Raw genomic sequence first — 23,543 nt, 5'->3', positions numbered from 1 at the left:
TTTCTCTACGGCTGATTTTTGTGAATCACTTCCTGAAGTGCCAGAGGGAAAGTGAGGCACAGTGAAGACTGTGGTTAGCCACTGGTTATAGTAAGCTGAATCAAACTCCTGAGCGTGTTGTGCTTCTACATTTGTGGGCTGATAATGACTCTTTCCTTGAAGTAGGAAAAAAAAGCCATAAAGTGTGTTAATGGCTGTAAATCCTGCACGCACAAAAGGTTTTGAAACACAAAAGCATATATCTGATGTCTGAACACAAGGCCTTGCTTCTCTACACACAGCTTTCAGATGACTAAGGTGGGAGAGTGAGGGGCAGGGGTTTTCAGAAGCAGCTCTCAGCTAGAACAGAGATGGGCAGCAAGCCGGTGTGCCTGAACAACAGACTTTTTAAAAATACAATGAGCAGGTTTGCAAAAACAGAGATTTCAAACAGTATTCTTTGTCTATACTCCACCTAACTAAATTGTGTTTAGTTAAAAACAATCCAAACATAAGTTTGGACACTCTACAGAAGGAGGATAAGCTCTTAACGGATGTTATTAAAATATTCTCTAAAAAGAAGCATCTTTAACAGAAAGAGAAGTGGAAGTTACCCTGACTGATTAGGATTTGCAGTCCATAGGGGGATTCTTGGTTTTAGCTTTTCTAAAAACAGTTTTACATTTGTAACTCAAACCAGTACACTGCTTATGCTGCAGGCTGTGCATATGTTAACTTTCTTCAATACTAATAAGGTCTGCAAAGATATGTTCTTGGCATAAACTTTTACTAGAGTTAAAAAACAACCGACACACAGACATACACAGAGAGTGGGTTTTCAAATTATGAGAACTACCTTAAGAAAATCAGACATGTTTACTTCAGACTGTCAAAGTGCTATCACAAGTGGGGATGAAATGAAAGAGAAAAGGCCAGTCAAGGCTTGTACAGGAGTTAAGTTACAGAGTAAGGGTAAGGCAGTAGAAGTATATAGGTATTCTTGCCTATTGATGCTTTTCTTGTTTGGCATTGGCGTGGTACAGCTGTTTCTTGAGCTGAAATGCCAGTGATTGAAGAACTTTAATAGCCTTATGAGGACCAAGTGCAGTGCCGGGTGGATTTTAGCCTCCAGAGAAGCATACTGGAGTTCATAGATCTTTTGGGGCAGTATTTGCTGTAAGGTAAATGTAGAAATGACAGCTCTAGGCTTCATCTGGTTTTGCCCACCAACATGATAGGGTGGAGCTGTGTCTTGAGTAGTGCCTGTTGAGGGCCCAGCCAAGGGGCTGCTGCTCCTCCCTTGCCTTCCCTGATACCACTCTGGAGCTTGGGGAAAGCAGGTATGTCACAGCGACACTTGAAGAAGCAAGGAGAGCTGGGTCGAGAACGTGGCACTGCTGCTTTTCCTGGCCAGGGGCTGTTTAGAACTCAGATGCTGCACTCCTCTTATTGAAAGATGGCATTAGTCAGCACTTGGAGTACTCCTAGATGTTGTACCTCTGTTTCCAGTAGTGTAACTCACCCACCCTCTCTGAGATCTGCGATGTTGCTCTTCAAAATGTGGCTTTTTAATTTGGATCACTTCACCAAAACCAAATCAGGGAGCAATTGCAAAAGTTAGGGTAAAACTAATGCTGTAAGACAGTCAAGCAGCTGGTGACAGTAGTCTGGTAATATGGCACAGCTGGAGCCAGAAGTACAGGACTGTGTCCTCACTGACCCCTTCCATGCTTTGTCCTCCCTTCTGTGCACTGAGACAGCAACCCTTGCCCACCAGTACAAGGGGCTCTGGGAAACAAAGAGGCAGAGTCAGTAAAGTCCTGATGTTACTGTTCACTGATATAACGTTTGGCCTCCAGCAGCTATTTGCAGAGTGAGTATTAGATGCCTCTGTTTACTGAAGGCTGGCTAACACTGAGAAATGACTGTGCTGATCTGTGATTCAGCCTCAGCAGATGACAAACATAATTACCCCTGCTTAGGCGAAATGAGGAGTAAATTAATTTGAATCTCTAGGCCATTTCCTAATACAGTACAATTCCCAAACTCTAGCTTAGAAAATGTTGCTGACAAGCCAGTGAACTGCTTCTACTGTCAGACCTTTATCTATTGGCAGGTCCAGACATGTGGTTACTAGCCAGTTTCAGCAAAAGTATCCCCTTAAATGTAAAACTATCTCCACAACGTGTAGGTCACTGGCTCACACTCAGCTAGCAAACCTTAAAGTTGCAATGGCAAATGCTAATCTTTGTATCACTGCTATGCTTGAAGCTACCAGCCAAACTGTTTCAGCACAGAGACCGAAACCGTGATTCCCCGACAGTGTGTGCAAACCTGTGTGCAGTGGTCTCACCTCTCCTGCCTGCGCATCATCCTCACACTAGACCCAGTACTCAGTGAACTTCCCTCAAGTTGCTGTCATGTCTGAATTGACCACAAAACATCCAAGACTTTAGTCATACAAGGTCAGTCAGGAATTCTAACAAAAATGCACAAATTAGTAAGGGTATTATTAATCATATGAATTCAGCAATTGAAGGAACCAACTCAGTCTCACTCTGAAGACTGAAACCAGACTGAGAGGGATCAAGATTTTTCCAGGGTCAAAATCTACTTTCCCCTCATAAATCCCATGCTACTTAAAATACAACTAAGGAATATCTACTTTAGCCTAATCCTGTTTAAACCCAATCTGACCTGGTCTCCCAGAAGTATTATCAAAGTCAAATAGTCCTGTGCACAAACTGTTTCACAGGCTTTCTTCGGAACTCTGGGTACAGTCATCATGCACCCAACTTCTCACTGATGCACTGAAGAAAATTCAATCACATCTAAAAATGTTTTCCACTCAAGGAAAACCCTAATCAAAAAATGACACAGGCTGGGTGGGTTTTAAACTATATGTATGTGCACTATGGAAAAGAGTAGATGGATAAGAATGAGGAATAGTGAATTAAATTGATTTCCTTTTCCTCAGATTTGTGCTACAATCTCACTGATACTACCAAGTGAAGATTCTCTGTGGGACTTCATTCTCTTTTGCTATATTTGAAAATATATTAAACAGGCAAAAATATTAGACACAGGTATTGTAGGTCTCCAAAAGTGAAAGGGCAGAGCTGTAGGTAGCATTTCTTCATGTCCATGCTTGCTCAGCAAATGTTTTCTGCTTCTAACACCTCTCACGATTATACCAACAATGTAACAAAAGTTGTAAATATAACTATCCCATTTATTTTTTGTTTTCTTTCCATAGTGAATAAACCTCAGATTGTGATTCGCAGGCTTACTGCTGCTTGGAAATAAATGCTGGTGAACTGGTTGTAGATCCAGACAGAAGGAACACCACAGGAGGTTTAATGAAGACACAGATATCTCACTTAGGTGGTCTGAAGTAACACTCACTTGAGAAGCCCATCTTCCAACACTGCTACAATTCTGGCCATGAGCTTACAACAGAAACACACACTGAAATGAAATAGGCATTAAAAAAAGAATTTGTCATCTCCATCTTACCATCTAGTACAAAAGACATGTACAGGACAACTTCTTCAGGAAGCTATGACACTAGTTATTTCAATTAACTTTTTTTTTTTTAAATAGTAGATTCGACCTACACAAATAAAACAGTCAAGCCAGTGGTTTTGGTTACTATTGTAGGTGTTGATTCTTGCATTTATTTCAGTACTTCCATCTTTACCCCTATTTTAATTTACTTTACATCAAATCACAGACTGCTGATAGGAGGCTAATTTGCCTCCTACAGAACTCAATTCTTCATACCATGAGTGATCTGGTCTTTAGTTCAGCTTCATTAGGCTGACACGCCCTTTCAAGCAGAAATGGCCTCTGTATTTTTTATTTTTTTTTGTGAAAAAACCCCCAAACTCCAACTCTGCTTCTTTGGCTGTTACGAAATTACTTCTAAAACAGGCAACTTAAAGGCTGAAGCACTTTCTCCTAAGTGTTTACAGTAGATTAAATGACAACTCAGGTTTGAAAAATGGCATTTAAAACTCTCTGTGGTGATAACTCTCACTGAACTCACAGACAGAACTTCATTCCTGCACTGTATTTCAACATATAGACACTCATTATTTTTCCAGCTGAAGATTTCTAACTATTCATGTTTGTCATATGTCAATTCCAATGCCATCCAGGTAATTTCAGGTATACTGCCAAAGCTCTTTTTCCTAAATCAGAAAGCAGTCCATCAAACATCCTGGGTGTTTAATTATAGAAAAAGACAAGTAATATGTTACTTGTGAGAAAACCTGTTATTTCTGGCTGACAGAGAAACTAATGAAAGAAGCAGAAAAATCACACATCTATACAGAGAGCAAAGTTCCATTTGTGACTGAATCATGGCTACTTAATACACGATACCTGAAACAAACCAATTCCTTATTTGCTGTACATTTCCTCCTTCAAGCAGATGCATCAGATGATACTGTAGAGCAGCTTAGGAATACAGGAAAAATGACATGCATTTTGATTTATCAGGGACACCAGACCTGGGTCAAATCCTTAAGCACCCTTTCAGTGACTAGAAGCATCCAAGACATTCCTTCACACTTGTGAATAACAATCTCCCAAAGCAGAGTCACCAATGATCAATAGCACAGTTTCAATGATCTAAGCACCATGAAGATAGTCAGGGGTTCTGACCCCATGGCATCTTTATGCATCACAACCAACAACCAACCAAAGCATCTGGCAGTTCATGAGCACTGGAACCACCACAGGAAGGCCATCCTTACATTCCAAATTTCAGGTTTAACAGTAATATCTGTCAGTAAGTTCACCCAGAATCCTATGGAACATAGTAGCGGCACAGCCATAACACTTGGACAGAGGCAAGCATTTCACAGATTGAAGATTATGAAATCATGACCTCGGTGTTTTCATTTATTCATGCATTTACATGGCCCTTTCTGTTTCCTAACCAAAAAAGTCACCATCACCTAGTAACATTGTTTAAAGCAGAGTAAGACTTTTCTCAGAACTTGTGTTTATGCATAACTTAAAAAGATCTGTCTAACAGGCAAGTGTTAAAGGAGGATCAGTGACATATGAAGAAATTACGTTTCTTTCTTGGAAAATGTACCAGTGTTTGCACTGAAGTCTGAATAGTGTCCTCATCCACATACTTTGTCAATACCTGCTCTTTTCAAACAACCTTCCCCCTCCTTTGTTTAATGAGCCTCAAGAGACTCGGAGCTCAGGACATAACACTCTTAAAAGAACAAAGCACTGGCCAACTTACAGACTTGAGGACAGACTCATACCCCACTTAAGTGCAATTTACACGATACAATCAATGATTTTACAGGAAAAAGAAAGATTTTTCATTCCATACTTTCCTGTAGAGATGTACCAAGATCAAATATTTTAACAAGTGTTTGCAAGTACAACCTTTGTACAGAAAAAATCAGACTGAGATTGAGACCACCATAATCACAAACCAACAGTATCAGTACTAGTACCAGTGCTAAACCACTCTAGCCAAGAAAGTATCAAAACCAGACAGTTCCTCAAACACACATTTTTCCTCAAACACACATCCTCAAACACAGGGCATTCTTCTCAGTTAAAAAAAAAAAAAAGCCAACACCTTTATGCTGAAGTGCAGCTGCAGATGTTGCTTTAATACAAAAGGCAGAAATACTGTAATTTTGGTGCTTTAAAGCAGGTCCGTGGTGAAGTCCCAGAGCAAGCTGGTGTTCCCTTACACAGTGGCTGGAGTATTAATTTATCACGTTGACTATCAGCTGACTGGTGGAATACACATTATCCATTTCTGATATAAGCAATTTTTATGGATCATCCAGTATTGAAGATGTCTTTCTCCACTGGAACATGTGCTGTGTACTGTATCCTTTGCTTTCCCACTGGAAAAGATAAACCAGGTATATTTACCACCTGTATTTGGTTGCTGACACTGACAGTAACTGATGAGGTCTGCTGGTGAAGATGTGGACACAATAGTTTAGTCAATGTACTGGCTCTATCACGACAGAACCACTGGAATCAAGTTCAGATGTTCAATGCTAATACTTTTCTCCCTTTAAAGCATATTGCTGCTTGCTGGCATTTTTGTCAGGTCATCAAGTAGTTACCTCCACCCCAGATGCTCATGCAATTTGTCTCAAAAATTTGAGACAAATTTATCCATATTTGGTATATCCAAGTAAGGACATAAGCAAGCTTATGCATAGGACAATATCTGTAAGAACTTATATCAAACTTTACTCTTGATCCTCAACAAGGTCACATTCTCATTACAGCAAGAACTAAAACCAATGAACTACCATAAAAGGAAGTAATCCTTCTGTACATTATTTTTATTATTTACATAATACAATATAGCATAGATGCTGTAGCTTATGTGCAATACATAAATATGAACTATCTGTACATGTTTGCATATCTAATAACTCAGAAGAACAAAGTTAGAAGCGAAAACCTGACGCTTTTAATAGTGAAGTAAAAACCAAGACTGAACACTGGCAACAAAAATCAGGTAGGAGTAGTGCCTTGTGTATGTATGTAACTATTTACAGATGAGAACAGGCATTACCACAACACTAGTCTTAACCGTATTTGTTTATATAAAAAACACAAGTTTCATACATCACGAAAACCCCTTCCATTATAACACAGAAGTGATAAATATTACCAGACAAGCATCAGTGAAGAATACTGCCTTTTCTAGAGTTGTTATTGTACAATGCCGTAGATAACGCAGCCCATGCAATACACCCAAGAACACTACAGTCCTATACCCAAGTACAATTAAAAATGATAAAGCAGCCCTCCAAGAGTGGTTCCAGCTACCATTTAAGTCTACAGCAGCCATGTTAGGTATGGTTTTCCATGCAGAACGGTGCAACTGTTACATTTAAAACTAGAAAAATTAATTCCTAATATTCTTTTGAACTTGGAACACACAGAACATAAGTAGTACATGAATAATAAACTCCTCTAGTATTTCAGCAACTTATTCAGACTCCTGTTGCTTGATAGAGATGCTGTGATATGTCTAGAAACATTTGTAACTGTGTTTTGAAAACCAATCTTACAATATTGTGCTACACAACATTTTTAGCTAGGCAAGGAAAAGCGGACAACTCTGTTGCAGGCCAGTTCTTAAGCTCCTAATGGGACATTTCCTTTGGGAACTTTTTTCCAAGATTCTAACATTAATGTAATCTTTTACAAAACAACTTTCTTCTCATATGTATTTGATTTTTTTCTATTTTTCTCAGTGCAGTTGTTAAGTGACTTAAATACGGCAAAGATGCTCATCTTATTGTGATGGTAGACCCCTCTACACAGCATTCTGCTGGAAAACTAAAATGGGAGTGTGACAACTAAAAGTAGAATGTGATTTTAAATGATAGAAGTAGACTGCCAACTGTTTTGATGTGTCCTTCTCCAAAACAGGCATATAACATTAGCCGAACATTAAATACCTCATGCACATCTCAAAAGGCAGAGCTGCTGCACACATGCAGATTGCATAAATCTATTTGGCACATGTGAACTAGTCTGTCCTCTGCGCATGTGTATTCCTGTGCAGGTTTCTGATCATCCATCTATTCTGGGGAGGGCATATACATTTTCAAGGGCTGTATCTATCCAATTCTGTCTGTAACTAACACTCAAACATTTGAAGTATCATTCAGACAGACAGGACTAGAAGTAAAACTTTCAAAAATAAAGGAAAATGACCATGCACCTGCTCTTTTCATGGTTTTTAGGATGTATTGAAAAAAAAAGCCCCAAAAAAAGTCAGTCAGTCTTTTCACAAGCACATTAATTTATATTCTCTGAATTTTTTCAGCCACCACAACTGGATTCTCTTTTCTGATTTTTGCTGCAGCTTCTGCTTTGTAGTCATATGGGCAGTTATGCTTGTCAGAATAACGGTGAAGTCCACAAAATAGGTTTCCACATCGGCAGTCAAATCCTGTACACAGAAAAAGAAGAAACATTACTAGGAATTAGTTTTTAATTAAAGTGTTAATTAAAGGGTGCAGTCACTACAAAGGGGATATGTTTGCCTACTATGACATACAGAGTAAAAAAAAGAAATGGATTTACTAAGTTGTGCAAATTGTGAAAAAGCTGATAAATTTAATAGAACACAAATTTTGCCAAGTTTAATCTAGCAAGAAGTAATTAATAATGCAATTTTCTTTTTAAATTGACAGTATTCTCATACCTGTAAGGCCAACCTTCTTCCTGCACATGAAACATCTGTTCTTCTTTGGTTTCGGCAGTTCAGCAGCTCTCTCCTCACTCTCTGAAGTACCAGGCTGAGAAACTGATGGACTTGGTTGAGTAACAACTGTTAAAAGCACACAAAGGAAATAAGGGTTAAATTTACTTTTCTTGATTTCATGAGGTATCCAGTAGTATGTATACATTAAGGATTAATTCACCCACTAAGACCCTGACATCTGTTGCCTACAGTACTACATTCACTAGTCTAAAAACATGAATCAGAAATAAGGATTTTGATCCATCCCTTCCAACTCTACTTGAGACACTCAGATTTTTTCCCCACATTTCAACCAGCTAAAAAATATATGGCACTTACTCGGTATATCTATACAGGCTTGAAAAGCATGACAGAAATTCCATGTACATACACATTTTATATTTAAATAAATCATATGATCAAGTAACACAATCTAAACAGTAACAATACTGTCACAGCTAAAGCTGCTGAACACAAACCTCTGTAGGAAATATAACTAATATTTATATATATATAATGTTTTAAATATGTTTTAAAACAAATTGAAGTATCATTCAGACAGACAGGACTAGAAGTAAAACTTTCAAAAATAAAGGAAAATGACCATGCACCTGCTCTTTTCATGGTTTTTAGGATGTATTGAAAAAAAAAGCCCCAAAAAAAGTCAGTCAGTCTTTTCACAAGCACATTAATTTATATTCTCTGAATTTTTTCAGCCACCACAACTGGATTCTCTTTTCTGATTTTTGCTGCAGCTTCTGCTTTGTAGTCATATGGGCAGTTATGCTTGTCAGAATAACGGTGAAGTCCACAAAATAGGTTTCCACATCGGCAGTCAAATCCTGTACACAGAAAAAGAAGAAACATTACTAGGAATTAGTTTTTAATTAAAGTGTTAATTAAAGGGTGCAGTCACTACAAAGGGGATATGTTTGCCTACTATGACATACAGAGTAAAAAAAAGAAATGGATTTACTAAGTTGTGCAAATTGTGAAAAAGCTGATAAATTTAATAGAACACAAATTTTGCCAAGTTTAATCTAGCAAGAAGTAATTAATAATGCAATTTTCTTTTTAAATTGACAGTATTCTCATACCTGTAAGGCCAACCTTCTTCCTGCACATGAAACATCTGTTCTTCTTTGGTTTCGGCAGTTCAGCAGCTCTCTCCTCACTCTCTGAAGTACCAGGCTGAGAAACTGATGGACTTGGTTGAGTAACAACTGTTAAAAGCACACAAAGGAAATAAGGGTTAAATTTACTTTTCTTGATTTCATGAGGTATCCAGTAGTATGTATACATTAAGGATTAATTCACCCACTAAGACCCTGACATCTGTTGCCTACAGTACTACATTCACTAGTCTAAAAACATGAATCAGAAATAAGGATTTTGATCCATCCCTTCCAACTCTACTTGAGACACTCAGATTTTTTCCCCACATTTCAACCAGCTAAAAAATATATGGCACTTACTCGGTATATCTATACAGGCTTGAAAAGCATGACAGAAATTCCATGTACATACACATTTTATATTTAAATAAATCATATGATCAAGTAACACAATCTAAACAGTAACAATACTGTCACAGCTAAAGCTGCTGAACACAAACCTCTGTAGGAAATATAACTAATATTTATATATATATAATGTTTTAAATATGTTTTAAAACAAAATATGTTTTAAAACAAAATATGTTTTAAATATATAACATATTTTGGGAAAAAGAAAAAAAAAGAAATTCAGTAATGTGTTCCTGCTATAGTACTGGGTTGATTTTGCCACTTCTGCAGTGAAGTCAGGTATCTAAAGCAGTTTACCAAGACAGAACCTAGGCAGCTGTTAATTCTGTGACAGATCCAGAACACAGCTATAAAATACACAGTTCTAAAGAACTCTCATTTAAATAACAAAATGCAGATTTGAATTGCATATCTGTATTTTTTGAAAATTATTCTGTTTCAGTGTTCAAGCAGGTATAGTCAAAATAAATACTTTCTCAATTGGCTCTTTAGACATGCCTGTTTTATCGAAAAAAGTGTTTTATCCCAAAAATTTTTTTAAATTTATATCTTCTTCATATCCAAAATTGGAACTAAGGAAACCTGAGAGATGCACTTGTACACAACTGTAATACCTCCTCTTGGTACGAGTTTGCTGAACACTCTCAGAGTATGATAACATCTATCATAATGTCTATTAACTACAAAATGTATTTCATAATAAATAGAGTACATAAGTCTCAAGGACGTATTTGCAATCAACTTCATACAAATATGGCTGGTTAGAGGAGATTCTTTTGAATAGTACTTGCATTTTAAAATTGTGTTTGCATTGTCATAGAATTTGTAACAGAAAGGCCCCAGGCAAGACTTCATAATCTAAATAAAACTTATAAGCAACAAACTCTCAGAAGTAACAGGGAACCTTTAGTGCTCTTCATCAAATTTCATGCAGTAGAACAAATGACTGCTAATATTTTTCATACATCTACATCATAGCAACAGTCCTAATGAACAACCAAGGTCATTTACAACCTGATTGTTTCGGGTTTTTTTGTAACATGAAAAAGCTGCCTGCCCTGTCCCCTACAGCTCAGAACAAAATTCCTTTTTCATCAACCTGTAGATGAAAAATACTGAAAACTGCAGTTGTTCTGCCATGACATCAGGAGCCTATCCAAATCAAAATAGTGTTCTTACAGTTGCTCATCACAAAAGGCTTCCTTTAACACAAAAGAAAAATCCAACTGGACAAGTACAATTCCAGACCTCAAGATATTCACTTAAATTCATGCCAGAAATCACAGTTTTAATCAAAGTGCTCTAAATGATTTATGTACCACCACAGAAGGTAGCTGAAGAAGTGCCAAAAGCTGTAAAATAGTGGTTACCGGTACCTGTCAACCTGCTTCCTCAGTAACAGTGTTCAGATGAATCAAACTCCTCATCACCAAAACTTCTCACCACTGTAAAAGAGCTCTTACTGGCATGCGTGCACTTTTTCATCCTGATCTCCAAACTGGAGAAACATGGATTTGAAGGATGGACTATGTGGTGGTTAGGGGATTGACTAGATAGACACAGCCAGAGATATGTGGTCAATGACTCTGTGTCCAGGTGGAGACTGGTATTGAGTGGCATCCCTCTGTCTTGGGTGCCCTGCTCTTGAATATCTTAATCAGTTACACAGACAGGGATTAAGCGCACCCTCAGCATGAAGGAGGGGATGCCAGACAGGGAGATCTGGACAAACTTGAGAAATGGGCTCAAGACCTGTCCATCTACTCTGCTACTGTAGACCCCATCTGGAGTGCTGAATCCAGCTCTGGGGTCCTCAGCACAGCAAAGATTTGAATCTGCTAGGTTAACACCAGAGGAGGGCCACAAAGATGATCAGGAGGCTGAAGCACCTCTCCTATGAAGCCAAGCTGAGAGAGATGGGGCTGTTCAGCATGGAGATGTCAAGGCTCTAGGAACCTTACTGAAACCTTTCCAAGCTTAGAGGGGTTATAAAACAAAGGGATAGATTTACACGTGGGCAGATAAGTGATAGGACCAGGGGAAACACTTTTGAATTACAAGACAGATAGATCTGTATTAGATGTTAGGCAAAAATTCTTTGCTCCAACACCAGTGACACACAGGAGCAAAGGGCTTGGAACTGGATGATCTATGAAGCCCTTTCCAACCCAAATGGTTCTACAGCTCTGTGTAGCCCTCTCCATCACCTTGGTGATGGTCCCCTCCTGTCTCTGGCTCAAGACCTGCAAACATTTACTTCACTTGAATTTTACCAGATCAGTTCTCCTAGTACAATGCCAAAAACTTCAGGGAGAACTGATTTTCAGAACTGGGTAGGCTTTTATTAACCCTATTTTAGTCTTAAATGATTGCCTGTAGGCACTATAAATATGCATTACCATAAAGGCCAACAATGGTTATTATCCTAACAAATTAATGATAAAGACTAACATAAGCCTATACTGGAGGTGGCCACCTAAAAAAGTCTACACAAATTCATTGTAAATTTTGAAAAATTTCCTTCAAATGTAGCCTAAAGATAAGATGCATCTTTAGAAGAGGATGCAGCAAGGCCACTGACGGAACCAGTCAGTCACAGGACAAAGTACAACAGCTACTCAATCTACATGAAAAAGGTTCTACAAACTGAAGAATAAAGTTCTTCTTAGACTCATGGGAATGCCATTTGAAATTAAAAACCACTCTAAGAAAAGAATATTCAAAGCTGTCAGTAGCTTTCTTACATAAAACTATGGCTACTTAAAAACACCCCACATATTAGCATTACAGAGATTTCACTCTGAAAAGGAATGAATCCAATCTCAATTGAAGAAAACACATTGAAAATCAATCAGTACTATTTTCTAACATTCTCCATATCTAAAGTGACCAGAAAGGGATACAAAAGTAACAGAATAAAGTCTTTAGAAGCTTCTCTGACTGAAGAAAAATTCACCAAAATAAAATCTAAGCACCTTAAACTTCAAGGACAACACAAATTCTTGAAAGCACAGGGAAAGAAATTGATTTAAGGACTGTGACTTGATGAAGTTAACTGCTAACTTCCGCCATTGAAGAAAACAGAAAAAAACAAAACAAGACAGAGAAAAGGTCAAGTCAGAAGTTATCCAAAATACATTAGATACATTTCTTGCAGTACTGGACACAATATAATCCTTATACTGTATATTAACACAACTGTCCTGGTTTCAGCTGGGATAGTTATTTTAGTCTTAGTAGCTGGTACAGGGCTGCATTTTGGATTCAGTATGAGAATAATGCTGATAATATTAATGAAACTAGTTTAGATGTTGCTAAATAGTACTTTTACTTTAAAACAAAGACCTCAGTTTCATCTGTTCTGCAAGCAAACAGGTACACAAAAAACCAGGAGGGAGAATCACTGGTACAGCTAACCTGAATGAACTAGCAAACGGAATAGTCCACACAACAAAACACACTTCCCAACATATGAGTGGGGGTGGTGACTGGGAGCTGCCAATAACTGCTGTGGAATGAGCTGGGCATCAGTCAGCAGGTGGTGACCAAATGCAGTATGCACCACTTGTGAAGTTTCTGGAGTTTATTCCTCCTTCTCCTCTTTTCATTACAATTATATTGTTATTACCATCAGCACTGCTTATCTTACTTCACTTTAACTATTAAGCTCTTTTTATCTTAACCCATGCAGTTTAGTTTTTTTCTTCCACATCTGTCCGCAGCACTGGGGAGCAAGAACTGAGTGAGTGGCTGCATAGCACTTAGCTATCAGCTGGGGTTAATCTAAGACAACAAAGTCCTTGTACATAAAATTTCAGTCTGGAAGGATGGGCAGTGCCTGTTATGCTTTACTAAACTTTTGCTCAGGAACTACAATTTCTATGTCTACCTATGTGCCTGTGATGAAAGGCTGCAGAACAAACCTCCATTCTTCCCACTCCTTGAAGAGTAGGAATATAAATGTTCTGCGCCTGCCACTCACTTTCTGCATGCCCAACTCTAACTCTTCTATTTGTGTATTGAATACCTTAAATTAATATGCCCCATTAATACAACATACAGATTCCCCAGTTTCAGTATCACACAAGCACAGTTTAATATGGTTATCATAAAGATTTGACATGCATGGTGTACAATAATAGTAACAATAATAGCAATAGTAGTAATAATAATATTGTGCTATCACCAACACGCACAGCACCAGCAGTTAGGTCCTCAGCACTTTTCTATGCAGTGGACTGCTTCAGTGCTTACAAGAGACCTAATTTCTGAAATTTTTCAATCAGGAGTGTTTACCAAAGCTAAGCAGGCATGGGAAACATGAAAACAAGCCAATTATTTCAAACACAATACAGAATTATCATATCAGATAATGTTACTAATACCACAGAACTGTTTACAGCAAGCAACATGATGAAACTACTACAGCCATGTGTGAAAACAAACCACAACAAACAAGGCACTCATTACAACCAGATTTAAGGAACATCACGTACTTACATCTTGATCTTACCAGATATCATAAGCTACCTTACTTACATCTTCCAATATTACCTGCAACACACTGGCACTACCTACAGCATAACAAGGGTAACCTGTTACAGGGTCTCTCAATCTGAATGCCAAACAGCTGTAAAATAGCTCTAACCTTAACAGCTTGATAGAAAGCAAAGAGACACGCCAACCACAATTGCCTGCTGTCTTCCAACACTGCTGCTGCTGAATGAAAGGATAAGTTACAGCATGGATGGAAGTCAACAGTATTTGGGTATTTTTAAAATACGTAATTTACACAATATCATTATCAGTTCAATTTCTGGCTTACTTTTTCATAAGCAATACTACTTGCATGTAACACTATTCCCTAAATCAGAGCATTACTGCATTAAAAAACCCAACCCAACCAAAAAACCTTTAAAAACAACAACAAAAAACAACGACAAAAAATACTACCCTTAAGCCAGTGTCTGTGCCTGGAAACTACTGTGTCTGAAAACACTGATAGACCTGACTAGAGGCTGATCATTTCGTAAAGTAATCACCTACAAAAGTCTAAGAAAATGCTAAAAATACGCTGTTCATTAAAACAATTTTGTTGTTCAAATAAACTTGTTTTCAAAACCATTTATTTTCAGTGGTGTATTGCTTTTGCATGGCTTGGTTTTGGTAGTGCAAGGCTACAGAGGTGGCTTCTATCAGAAGATGGTAGAAGCTTCTTTCATGTCTGGCAGAGCCAGTCCCTGGTAGCTGGTATGTGCTGCTTTCTGGCCAATCAGAAATGGTGATAACATCTCTGTAGTAACATATTTAAGTTGAAAGAAAAACAGAAGTTGTTGCACATCTGCAATCTCAGACAGAGATGAGTGGAATGAGAACATGTGAGAAGAACTGTGCACCCCAAGATCAGTGAAGGAGGGGCAGGAGGTGCTCTAGGTGTTGGACCTGAGATTCTACTGCAGCCTGTGGTGCAGATCATGGTGAAGCAGCTATGCTCCTGCAGCCATGGAAGTCCATAGGCATGCAGAGATCCATCTGCAGCCCAGGGAGGAGGCCCACACCAGAGCAGCAGGGTGCCTGAAGGGAGGCTCTGACCCCATGGGAGACCTGAGGGAGAGAGGAGCTCTGCTCCCAGGCTGGAGCAGCCTTGTCCTTGAAAGCGCACCCCATAGAAAAGTGACCCACTCTGCAACAGTTTGAGGAGTCCCATTGCCCATGGGATGGACTCATATTGCAGCATTTCTCAGGGACCCACTGCTCATGACATACACTCATGTTGGAGAAATTCATAGAGAGCTCTCTTCAGTGGCAGAGACCCCACAGTGCAGCAAGAGACTGACTCCTCTCCCTGAGCAGGAGAAGCCTTGGGTAATGAACCGACTACAACCCTGGCTCCTGGCACCACTGGGGTAGGAGGCACAGAGGATGTGGAGGTGTGTGATGAGGGGATGGGTGGAAGGTGTTTTTAAGGTCTGTTTTTACTTCTCATTATCCTACTCTGATTTTGTTAATGGTAAACTCCACACCTCTAATTCAAGTCTGTTTTGCCCGTGACAGGTATTTGGGGAGTGATCTCTCCCCATCCCTATCTCTACCCATTAACCCCTCATTTTATTTTCTCTCCCCTGTCCAGCTGCAGAGGGGAGTGACAGAGAGGCCTGGCATCTAGTCAAGACCCAGAGCAGTTCAAGAAGTTACAAGAAAACAATCATGTGAGTTACAACCGAGTTACATCTACCATGCCTTTCATCAGATGTTAAGGTACAATTATCTTAGCACCAGGTTTGCTCTGAAGGCAGATCTAGGTTGCAACCTCAACCCAAAATCGCAACAAAATCAAGAGAAACAAGCTTATTAAACTTCATAGTTTATTTTTTTTTCTCACCTTCTCCACTTTCTAGTCAGCTGTTTCAATTACAAAAGCAAAAAAAGTATAATTTTACGCTACAAGACTGCAAAAAAATTATTTACCAGATATAATCCTTCTTTTAAACTTTCTGGTTCATAAGGGAAGCATACAAAATGTCTTTTGCTAATGAACAGCTGGCAGAAGAGAATGTGACTTCATACCACTGAAGATACAGTTCATGATCTAATACCATCTGGTCATGAAATTGTCCCTAGCGTCAGCCTATGTTTACAGCTACACTGTATTTCAGTAACAACTCCATGACTGCATTATTTTAGAGAATCATACCTCAAAGAAAGTATTAACTTGTTGCTATTAGGTAATGCAAATTATTTACCATTGTTCCAGTCTGTCCTCAAGAGACCTACACACAATGAATGCTACTGGAAAAAAGGAAAATAAAAAACCTGCCTAGTCTAGACACATCAAGAATTTTTTATGAAAAGTCTAGGCTAGTTTCTCTTGCCTGCAAGACACAGAGTAATGCACCACTAAATACAGCCAACATTGCTAAATTAAGATGTCCAACAAACCCTAAGAATAGTATAAGGACATTATCTTACACTGTCTAGGATCTGTGCCAAACAGTAATACTTAAAAGGGAACTTGGGCATCACAGCAGCTGAGGCTGCCTCATGAATTTACAGGTATGTTTCTCAGGAGGTAGATTTTTCAAGTTTTAAAGTTCTTGCCAGAGGCATTTTAAGTTCTCTGGTAGTATTTCAGCCATCTCTACACAAGCTTGTGACAGCTTTTACTTTTCAACCTGTGATACCATTTACTACAATTCCTACGTATCTTTGAGCTGCTTTGGATTTTCCCCCCCATTCTAATCAACAGTAAGCTGTGCGACCAATTATACAGCTGACCCACAGCACCTGAAAAACAGGTTATACATCAACAATAACAAAAGACTTTCTTCGCAGCTGCAAAATGACAACTAAAGAAAAGTAAAATCACCCATTACTTCTGCACTACTACCATTTTATGTATTCCTATTTCCTTCTTGACATATTCCAGTGGGATTTCATAACACAGCACAATGGGTTAATAAATACTGGTGCAAAGTTGAAATTACTTTTCAGTCACATAGTGAAGCCTCTTCAGATGACATCAGATACAGAAATTTAATAATTGCAAAAATTGCCTCTTAGTCCATACATAATGAAAAAACACAATATATTGTACTTTAATTCGTGTCACAGAACCTTCACTTAGCATGACTTATGAAGATAAAACTCTCTGTACAAACACTAAGCAAATTAACATCAAGTGTCAGACCAGTCTTCGGTCTGGCAAAGACTGTATCTTGGCAAAGATATAGCTAGATAAAAACCACTTTGATGCAGTGCTTAGTAGCATCTGATGCCATTTTCATCTCAATGACTTCAAAAAGTGAAGAAACAGATTTTGCCTTCAGCTTGAGTAAACAGATATCCTACTAAACATCAGCTTTTAGTTTTTAAAACTGTTTCAGAGCTGGTAATTAAATAAAAGAGTCTGGAATTGTTAAAGAATAAAACAACCGCATTAAGATATCCATTTGAACTAACTGGTACGAATTTAGTTGTTCACTGGTTAGGTTAAGCAAGTTGCCCTCCCTTTCTGCCTCTCTCCAAGAAATAGTTTAGACATCAAAGTTTTACTACTCCAGCTACAACTATCCAGCATGAGAATAAAACTGTTAAACAGACAATTCACACATAGCAATTAAAGCTGCAACTACCCTACATCCCTGAAACAATGCATTGATTATATCTACAGATTATTCAGTTAGTTTAAGAACCCTAAGCAACTTGTGTTAATGTTTCTGAACCACCTATTCTCCCTTCCCCAACAGCTTCACTCCTCTGCAGAATGGAATTTATTAAGCACCCTTCTCCAAATACAACAAGCCATTTTGACTGCTATGAGTCAGCTGGAATTGTTCTGCTAGATAACATACCGAATCCCAACAGTTTGACTTCAGAACAGAACACCTTGCCCTAATATGATTTTAGAGCGCCTCACTTTTAAAAAAAATATTAGGGATCTAAAAACACCCTCATAAGTGTCAAATCCTTTACTAACATTTAACATATATTTTAAAGCTGTTTTGGAACTAGTCCTTTTTCTTGATTCTGAGGAGACAGTACTCAAAAGCATCCTAAATACATTTCTTAAGACCATCACTATAACAGGAGATGGCTACTCAGAAAGAAAGAAAACTCTGCACTCATGTTAACACTGGTTATGCCCACTGTCACTCTGAGAACATACCTGGCTCAGTCTCTGTTTTCGGTGTTAATTCTTCCTCTCTTGAAATGCTCATTTCTGTCATTTGCTGTGTTACAGGCAAAGCGGCAACAGGCACGTTTCTGCTCAAGCACAGTGAAACATGTAATTTACATCAGTTTTACATGATAATAAAAGCTTGAACTGTTCAGACCCATTAATGAATAGTGCTGGTTCAGTCACTATTAATACATTTTCCTGCTTCTACTATCTTCAAAATACACTTCTTTATTCTATTTTAGTTTTCCCAGAAAAAAAACAGGCAAGTCTGTAACAAATTAGTTCTACAGATAAACAAAAAACATTCCTTTTACTGCAGCACTACAACACCAAATATCTGAATGACTTCAATTTACATGGATTCTTAGAGCCCTGTCAGGTCTGTTGTCTTCTGCAGACACTCACTGCAACAGAGCAGGACTGCTGCAGGCCTTCCAGCACACTCACAGCTCATTCAACCACCACAGTATAACCTTAATTTTACCTTGTTTTTTCAGATGTGCTGCCAGCAGCACCTTCACAGTTGTTTAAGCTAGTGTCTGCTCTCTGTGCAGATGCAGAGTCTGAGGTAGGACTGTTTGAACCACTGGTTGTTCCTATGTAACAAGAATTTGACAAGTTATGAACATATTGCAGAAAACACATTAATCAAATAGTCTCCTATACAGCTATGAACTTCCTGCACACAATTTTCAATGTTACCGCTTATTACTTTTTACTTAAAGACACTTTTACTTAACAACCAAAATAGAGATTGCATAAGAAAATGCTAACAGAAGTGGCTAAGTGGGAAAGCAAGTTATGACTGAATGCCAAGCAAACACATTACACAGAAATTATTTTTATCTTTACTGTGCTTTAAAGTAGCATTTTCTTTGAATATTCGTTCTTTCAGTTCAGCTTTCAGAAGTTCTCCAAGAAAATGTTCTAATATTCCTTGTAATCCTCTGTGGATTTAATTTCTAAAGAAATACAGAAACCTCCAACAATTCCCCACAACCTTACCCATTGGGCTGATTCTACCACTATTTTGCTGTCGCTGAAGATGTTCTTTGTAGCAAACTGAACACATCCCATTTGTCCTAGGATTTCCATAAAATCCACATCCTGTACTACACAGCATAGGCCCTGGGGTCTGGTTTGTCTCCTGAGTCATCTCGATGCTGTAAATAAAATTAAAAACTGCATTAGAAGCTGGTATGTCACCAAAATCAATTACAGGGTTAAAAGTATAAAAAAACTACAAGAATTTTAAGTGTGTCTGCTCACCCTGCCTCACCAAGTGATATCACCATTCTTAAAGAGGGTTATACGAACATTAACATACCATTCAAGACCGCAATTTATTGCTAAGTAACATCATTACGAACCTTTAAGACAAGACAAATTATCATCGTACTAATACTGAGAAACAATATACTTGCTGAGCACTGAACTGCATGTGCAGGTTAATTTAATTTGACAGCCAAAAAAACCTCCTTAGGTACCAGCTTCTGAGCACTAATAGGAATATGCAGAATAAATAAGAGTAAGTTCATACCCACAAAACAGTTCTGGCAAATTTTTCTGGACTCCAACAGAGCCAAGAGACTCCAGCAGAAACGTCCTGCTTTTTCAGCGCTGATCTCACATCATTTTGAGGCTAATTTCACAATTACTCTCACAACACTCTTCCGAGGGAGGTAACAATAACAAACTATTGAGTATGTTCTGTTACATAGCTTACACATTTACAGAAGAAAGAAAACCCTTCTCTAATCAGGTTGTGTCAAGACTTCTAAGCCTCCCAAAGCAGTTAGTGCTAAGCATGTTAGAAATAATGTCTTCACCTTCACTGCCTGTTAACCTCTGAAAAGCAAGGTTAGTAGAAAAGGGCATAGCAGCCAAATCCTTAACTCCTATGGGCAATAAAACTGGAACACAGTAATCATACATTTGCTACGAATTGAAGACATGTAATAATATTGCACTAAAATTTAAATTTAGCAGAAGCTGCACATATGGCATCTGAAGACATTTTAGTATAAACTTTGGATTGCTGTTTTCCTATTCAGAAACCGTCACAGATATTTGACAGCTGAGACTTGCTAGAAGTCAAAAATGCCAAAAGTTAATTTGTTACAGTGTAAAGTAAAATGCTTCTAATTAAGAGACCTCACACCGCAAGTAGTAAACTTATGTTTCCCTGGTACAACTGCAACTGACAGGTGTCTTTAGATAAACTAAGCTTCTGGGAACACAGTAAGCAAAACCAGGAGAAAGTAAACAAGCAAAATTCATCCTGTCACCTAGTGGTCACAGGACCTAACTTTCCAAGCATAAATAGCTGCACTATTTATAGTTTTATAACACCTTCCAGGTATAAATAGCATTCTTTCTGGCTACAACACGACTTCACACTTATTCTGATACAGTTTTACAGCCAAACACACCAGTTAAAGGAGCTAGAAAATAGCCTGACTCACCTAGAGGAAATCTAAAAAAATCTTGTCATCTTTGACAAGACACAGACCTATGTCTATGTAACACAGAAAAAGACTACTTTTGCCCTTTTGTTACCAACCAGGTAAGACCAATACCAAACACACTGGCAACATCAACTGACCTGCTTAATTTCCAAGTGCCCTAAAATTTCACCACTTACTAAATGTTGCTTTAGGTGCCAACTCTAATATTTCAGTAATTAGAAATTACTAATTACTGAATTAGTTTACTGAATTAGTTTTTAGTTAAAACTCAGCAGCTCCTTTGGTCTGCAGTCTTCCACTACTTGGAATGCATGCCCCTAACGGAACGATCAAGTCGTTACTACCCACACTGAACAAGTCGTGCTTTTCCAGGCTGCCGGGGTCTCCACCCGCGTTCATTTTCCAGGGGCCGCCCGGCAATGGGAACGCCGCTACGGCTGGCGCAGCGCCAGCGGCCCCTTGCCGCAGCCCCGGGCCGGGCAGGGCCCGCTCGGCGCTGCCGGGGTCGGTCACATGAGCGGACGAGCGCCTGCGCTTCCGCCTGTCAGGCGGCGGCGTGACGGGCCCGGGCCGCCAGCTGAAGTCAGTCCCTATTTATATCCCCCGCAGGAGGCGCCGGCGAAATACGACTGCCCTAACCTTCCAGGGGGAAGCGGGGAGAGCGGGTGCCGACCTGCAGCCCAGAAAATGCGGCATCACCAGCCCGCCGCCTCCCGCGATCAGCGCCCCAGGGCAACCATCCACCAATGCACCCCGCAACCCGAGGCGAGTAGGGTTACACCCAACCGCTCCCCTTCGCGAGGAGGAAGAAAGATAGTTGAAAAAGGTCTCCTTCCACCAGGATCCCCACCGTCATCAGCCCAGCTCGGAGGAACGGGAGGGTAAATCCCCTTAGCGGCCCAGGCCGCGCACCTCAGTCACCCCTTCGGCCCCGAGGCCATGGCCGGGCTGCCGCCGTCCCGCCGGGCGATCCCACACCGGCGGCGTAACGACAAAAACGAGGGCCCCAACGCGCGCTGAAACCAGCCCGAAAAGCCGGGACTGCGTTAACAACGGGCTCACTGACCTAAATACCGAATGGCCTCAACATCCTCCTTCCGAAGAGAGATCACGATAAATACGAGAAACACAGGAACAAAACAAAAGGAGGGTGCACAAAGCCTGCGCGGGTCACTCGCGCTCGGCAGAGCCCAGTGTCGGTACGGGGGAACAGAACCCGCACAGGGCGCTCTCCAGGCGGGTGCAGTCCAGCGGCTGACTCAGACACAAAGCGGGGGGCCCTGCCAAGCGCCCGCAGTGCCGCGCGTCTTAACTGCGTCTCCCACCCCCTCCGCCGCCTCCGACACCCGGACACAAAAGAGCCGCGAGACTGCCGGGCTGAGGAGCGGTGGCAGCGGACGGGGGTGTCCGGCCGAGCCGCTCCTCGCAACCGCCTGAGTCACGGTCGGCCCCGCCGCCGGCAGGCCCCACGCCGCCGGCAGACACAGGAACCTCATTGTCTCGCCGCCCGCCTTGCCCCGCTGCGGCCCCGCCGAAGGCCGAACGCAACGAGGCCGCCCAAGAGGAGGCCCGGGCACACCCCGCCACGGTGAAGGCCCCGCGGAGCCGAGCCCAGCCTGCCAGCCCTCACCCACCTGTTCCCGGCGGGGGCCACAAACCCCGCGGCGGGTGCCGGAGAAGGCGCCGCGGATAGCTCCGGGCGGCTGCGGGGAGAGCGGAGGTTGCGGCGGGCGCCGGGCTGGCGGCCGCGCCGCCGCCGCTTCGCTCCTTTGTTCCCGCAGCGGCAGCGGCGGCCGTGTCGGCAGCGGCGCGAGGCGGGACCCGCCGTGCGTGGAAGGCGGGCGGCGGGAAAGCGCTGGAGGCGGGTGGGTGGGGAGGGGGAAGAAGAAGACGGCGACGAGGAGGAGGAGGAGAAGGAGGAGGAAAAGGAGGAGGAGGAGGAGGAGGGAGGAGCCCAGCCCGCCCGGCGGACGCGGCTCCTCCCTCTGCCCGCCCGCCGGTGCATGCGTGCTGCCGCCCCGCGCTCCGCCCGTTGCCGCTGTGGGGCGGGCCGGCCCCGGTGCCGCGCCGCCCGTTCTCCCTCCAAGCCACGTCACCGAGCGCGGGAGCTCCCGGCGGGGAAGGCTCCTCGCTGCCGGAACGCCTGCTTACCGCTAGGTGTCCGAGGGACGGAGTGCCTCAGCGCCGGCTCGCAGCGGCACGTCGAGTCTTAAGACTGCCTTTAAAATAGATTGTCTTTAAAATATAGTTTTCTTGGATATTTTCTTTCTTTTTGTTTGACATAAATTTGCCTACAAGATCCAGGCGCCTTGTGAGATGGAAAATAAAAATGCAGGAGCATTGCCCCGAAACAGAAGAGAACGTCCAATTTAAATTGCCGATTATAAATTTAATTGCCAGTTGTCTGATAACAAAATTCTTTCTTTTTCATAATTCTGCTCTGAAGAGCAGAGCTTCTCTGAACAGAAAGAGGAAATAACTACACATTTTACTCAATACAATGATAATGAGCTAGTTCTACATGCCATTTTGGACAGAATCTTATCCTCTTAAGAGGTTAGTACCTTCAAAAATACCATGAGGTTCACAAAAAACTGCCCTGGAAACCTTTTGTAACTTGTGAT

The 23,543-nt window shown here is 40.7% G+C and overlaps 1 protein-coding gene across 2 annotated transcripts; it reads right to left on the bottom strand.

The window, feature by feature from the left end:
- Positions 1 to 8,862: 8,862 nt before the first annotated feature.
- On the bottom strand, positions 8,863 to 22,808 carry ZFAND5 (zinc finger AN1-type containing 5). 2 transcript variants are annotated; one of them, XM_039719193.1, is made up of 6 exons: positions 22,554 to 22,808; positions 19,457 to 19,614; positions 18,936 to 19,047; positions 18,437 to 18,534; positions 9,343 to 9,468; positions 8,863 to 9,087 (listed from the first exon to the last, which is right to left on the bottom strand). In XM_039719193.1, exons 2-6 carry the CDS (start codon positions 19,605 to 19,607, stop codon positions 8,939 to 8,941), a joined length of 636 nt encoding a protein of 211 aa, XP_039575127.1. In that variant the 5' UTR covers positions 19,608 to 19,614; positions 22,554 to 22,808; the 3' UTR covers positions 8,863 to 8,938. The 2 variants fall into 2 exon arrangements, with proteins under 2 accessions (XP_039575127.1, XP_039575135.1); XM_039719201.1 differs by lacking the exon at positions 22,554 to 22,808 and adding an exon at positions 21,268 to 21,406.
- Between the last annotated feature and the right edge of the window lie 735 nt (positions 22,809 to 23,543).

The sequence above is a fragment of the Passer montanus genome, unplaced genomic scaffold (assembly GCF_014805655.1).
Source record: "Passer montanus isolate IOZ18808 unplaced genomic scaffold, ASM1480565v1 scaffold105, whole genome shotgun sequence".
Taxonomy (NCBI): Eukaryota; Metazoa; Chordata; class Aves; order Passeriformes; family Passeridae; genus Passer; species Passer montanus.
The sequence above is the reverse complement of the archived record's forward strand: the minus strand, read 5'-3'. Positions and strand labels throughout refer to the sequence as shown.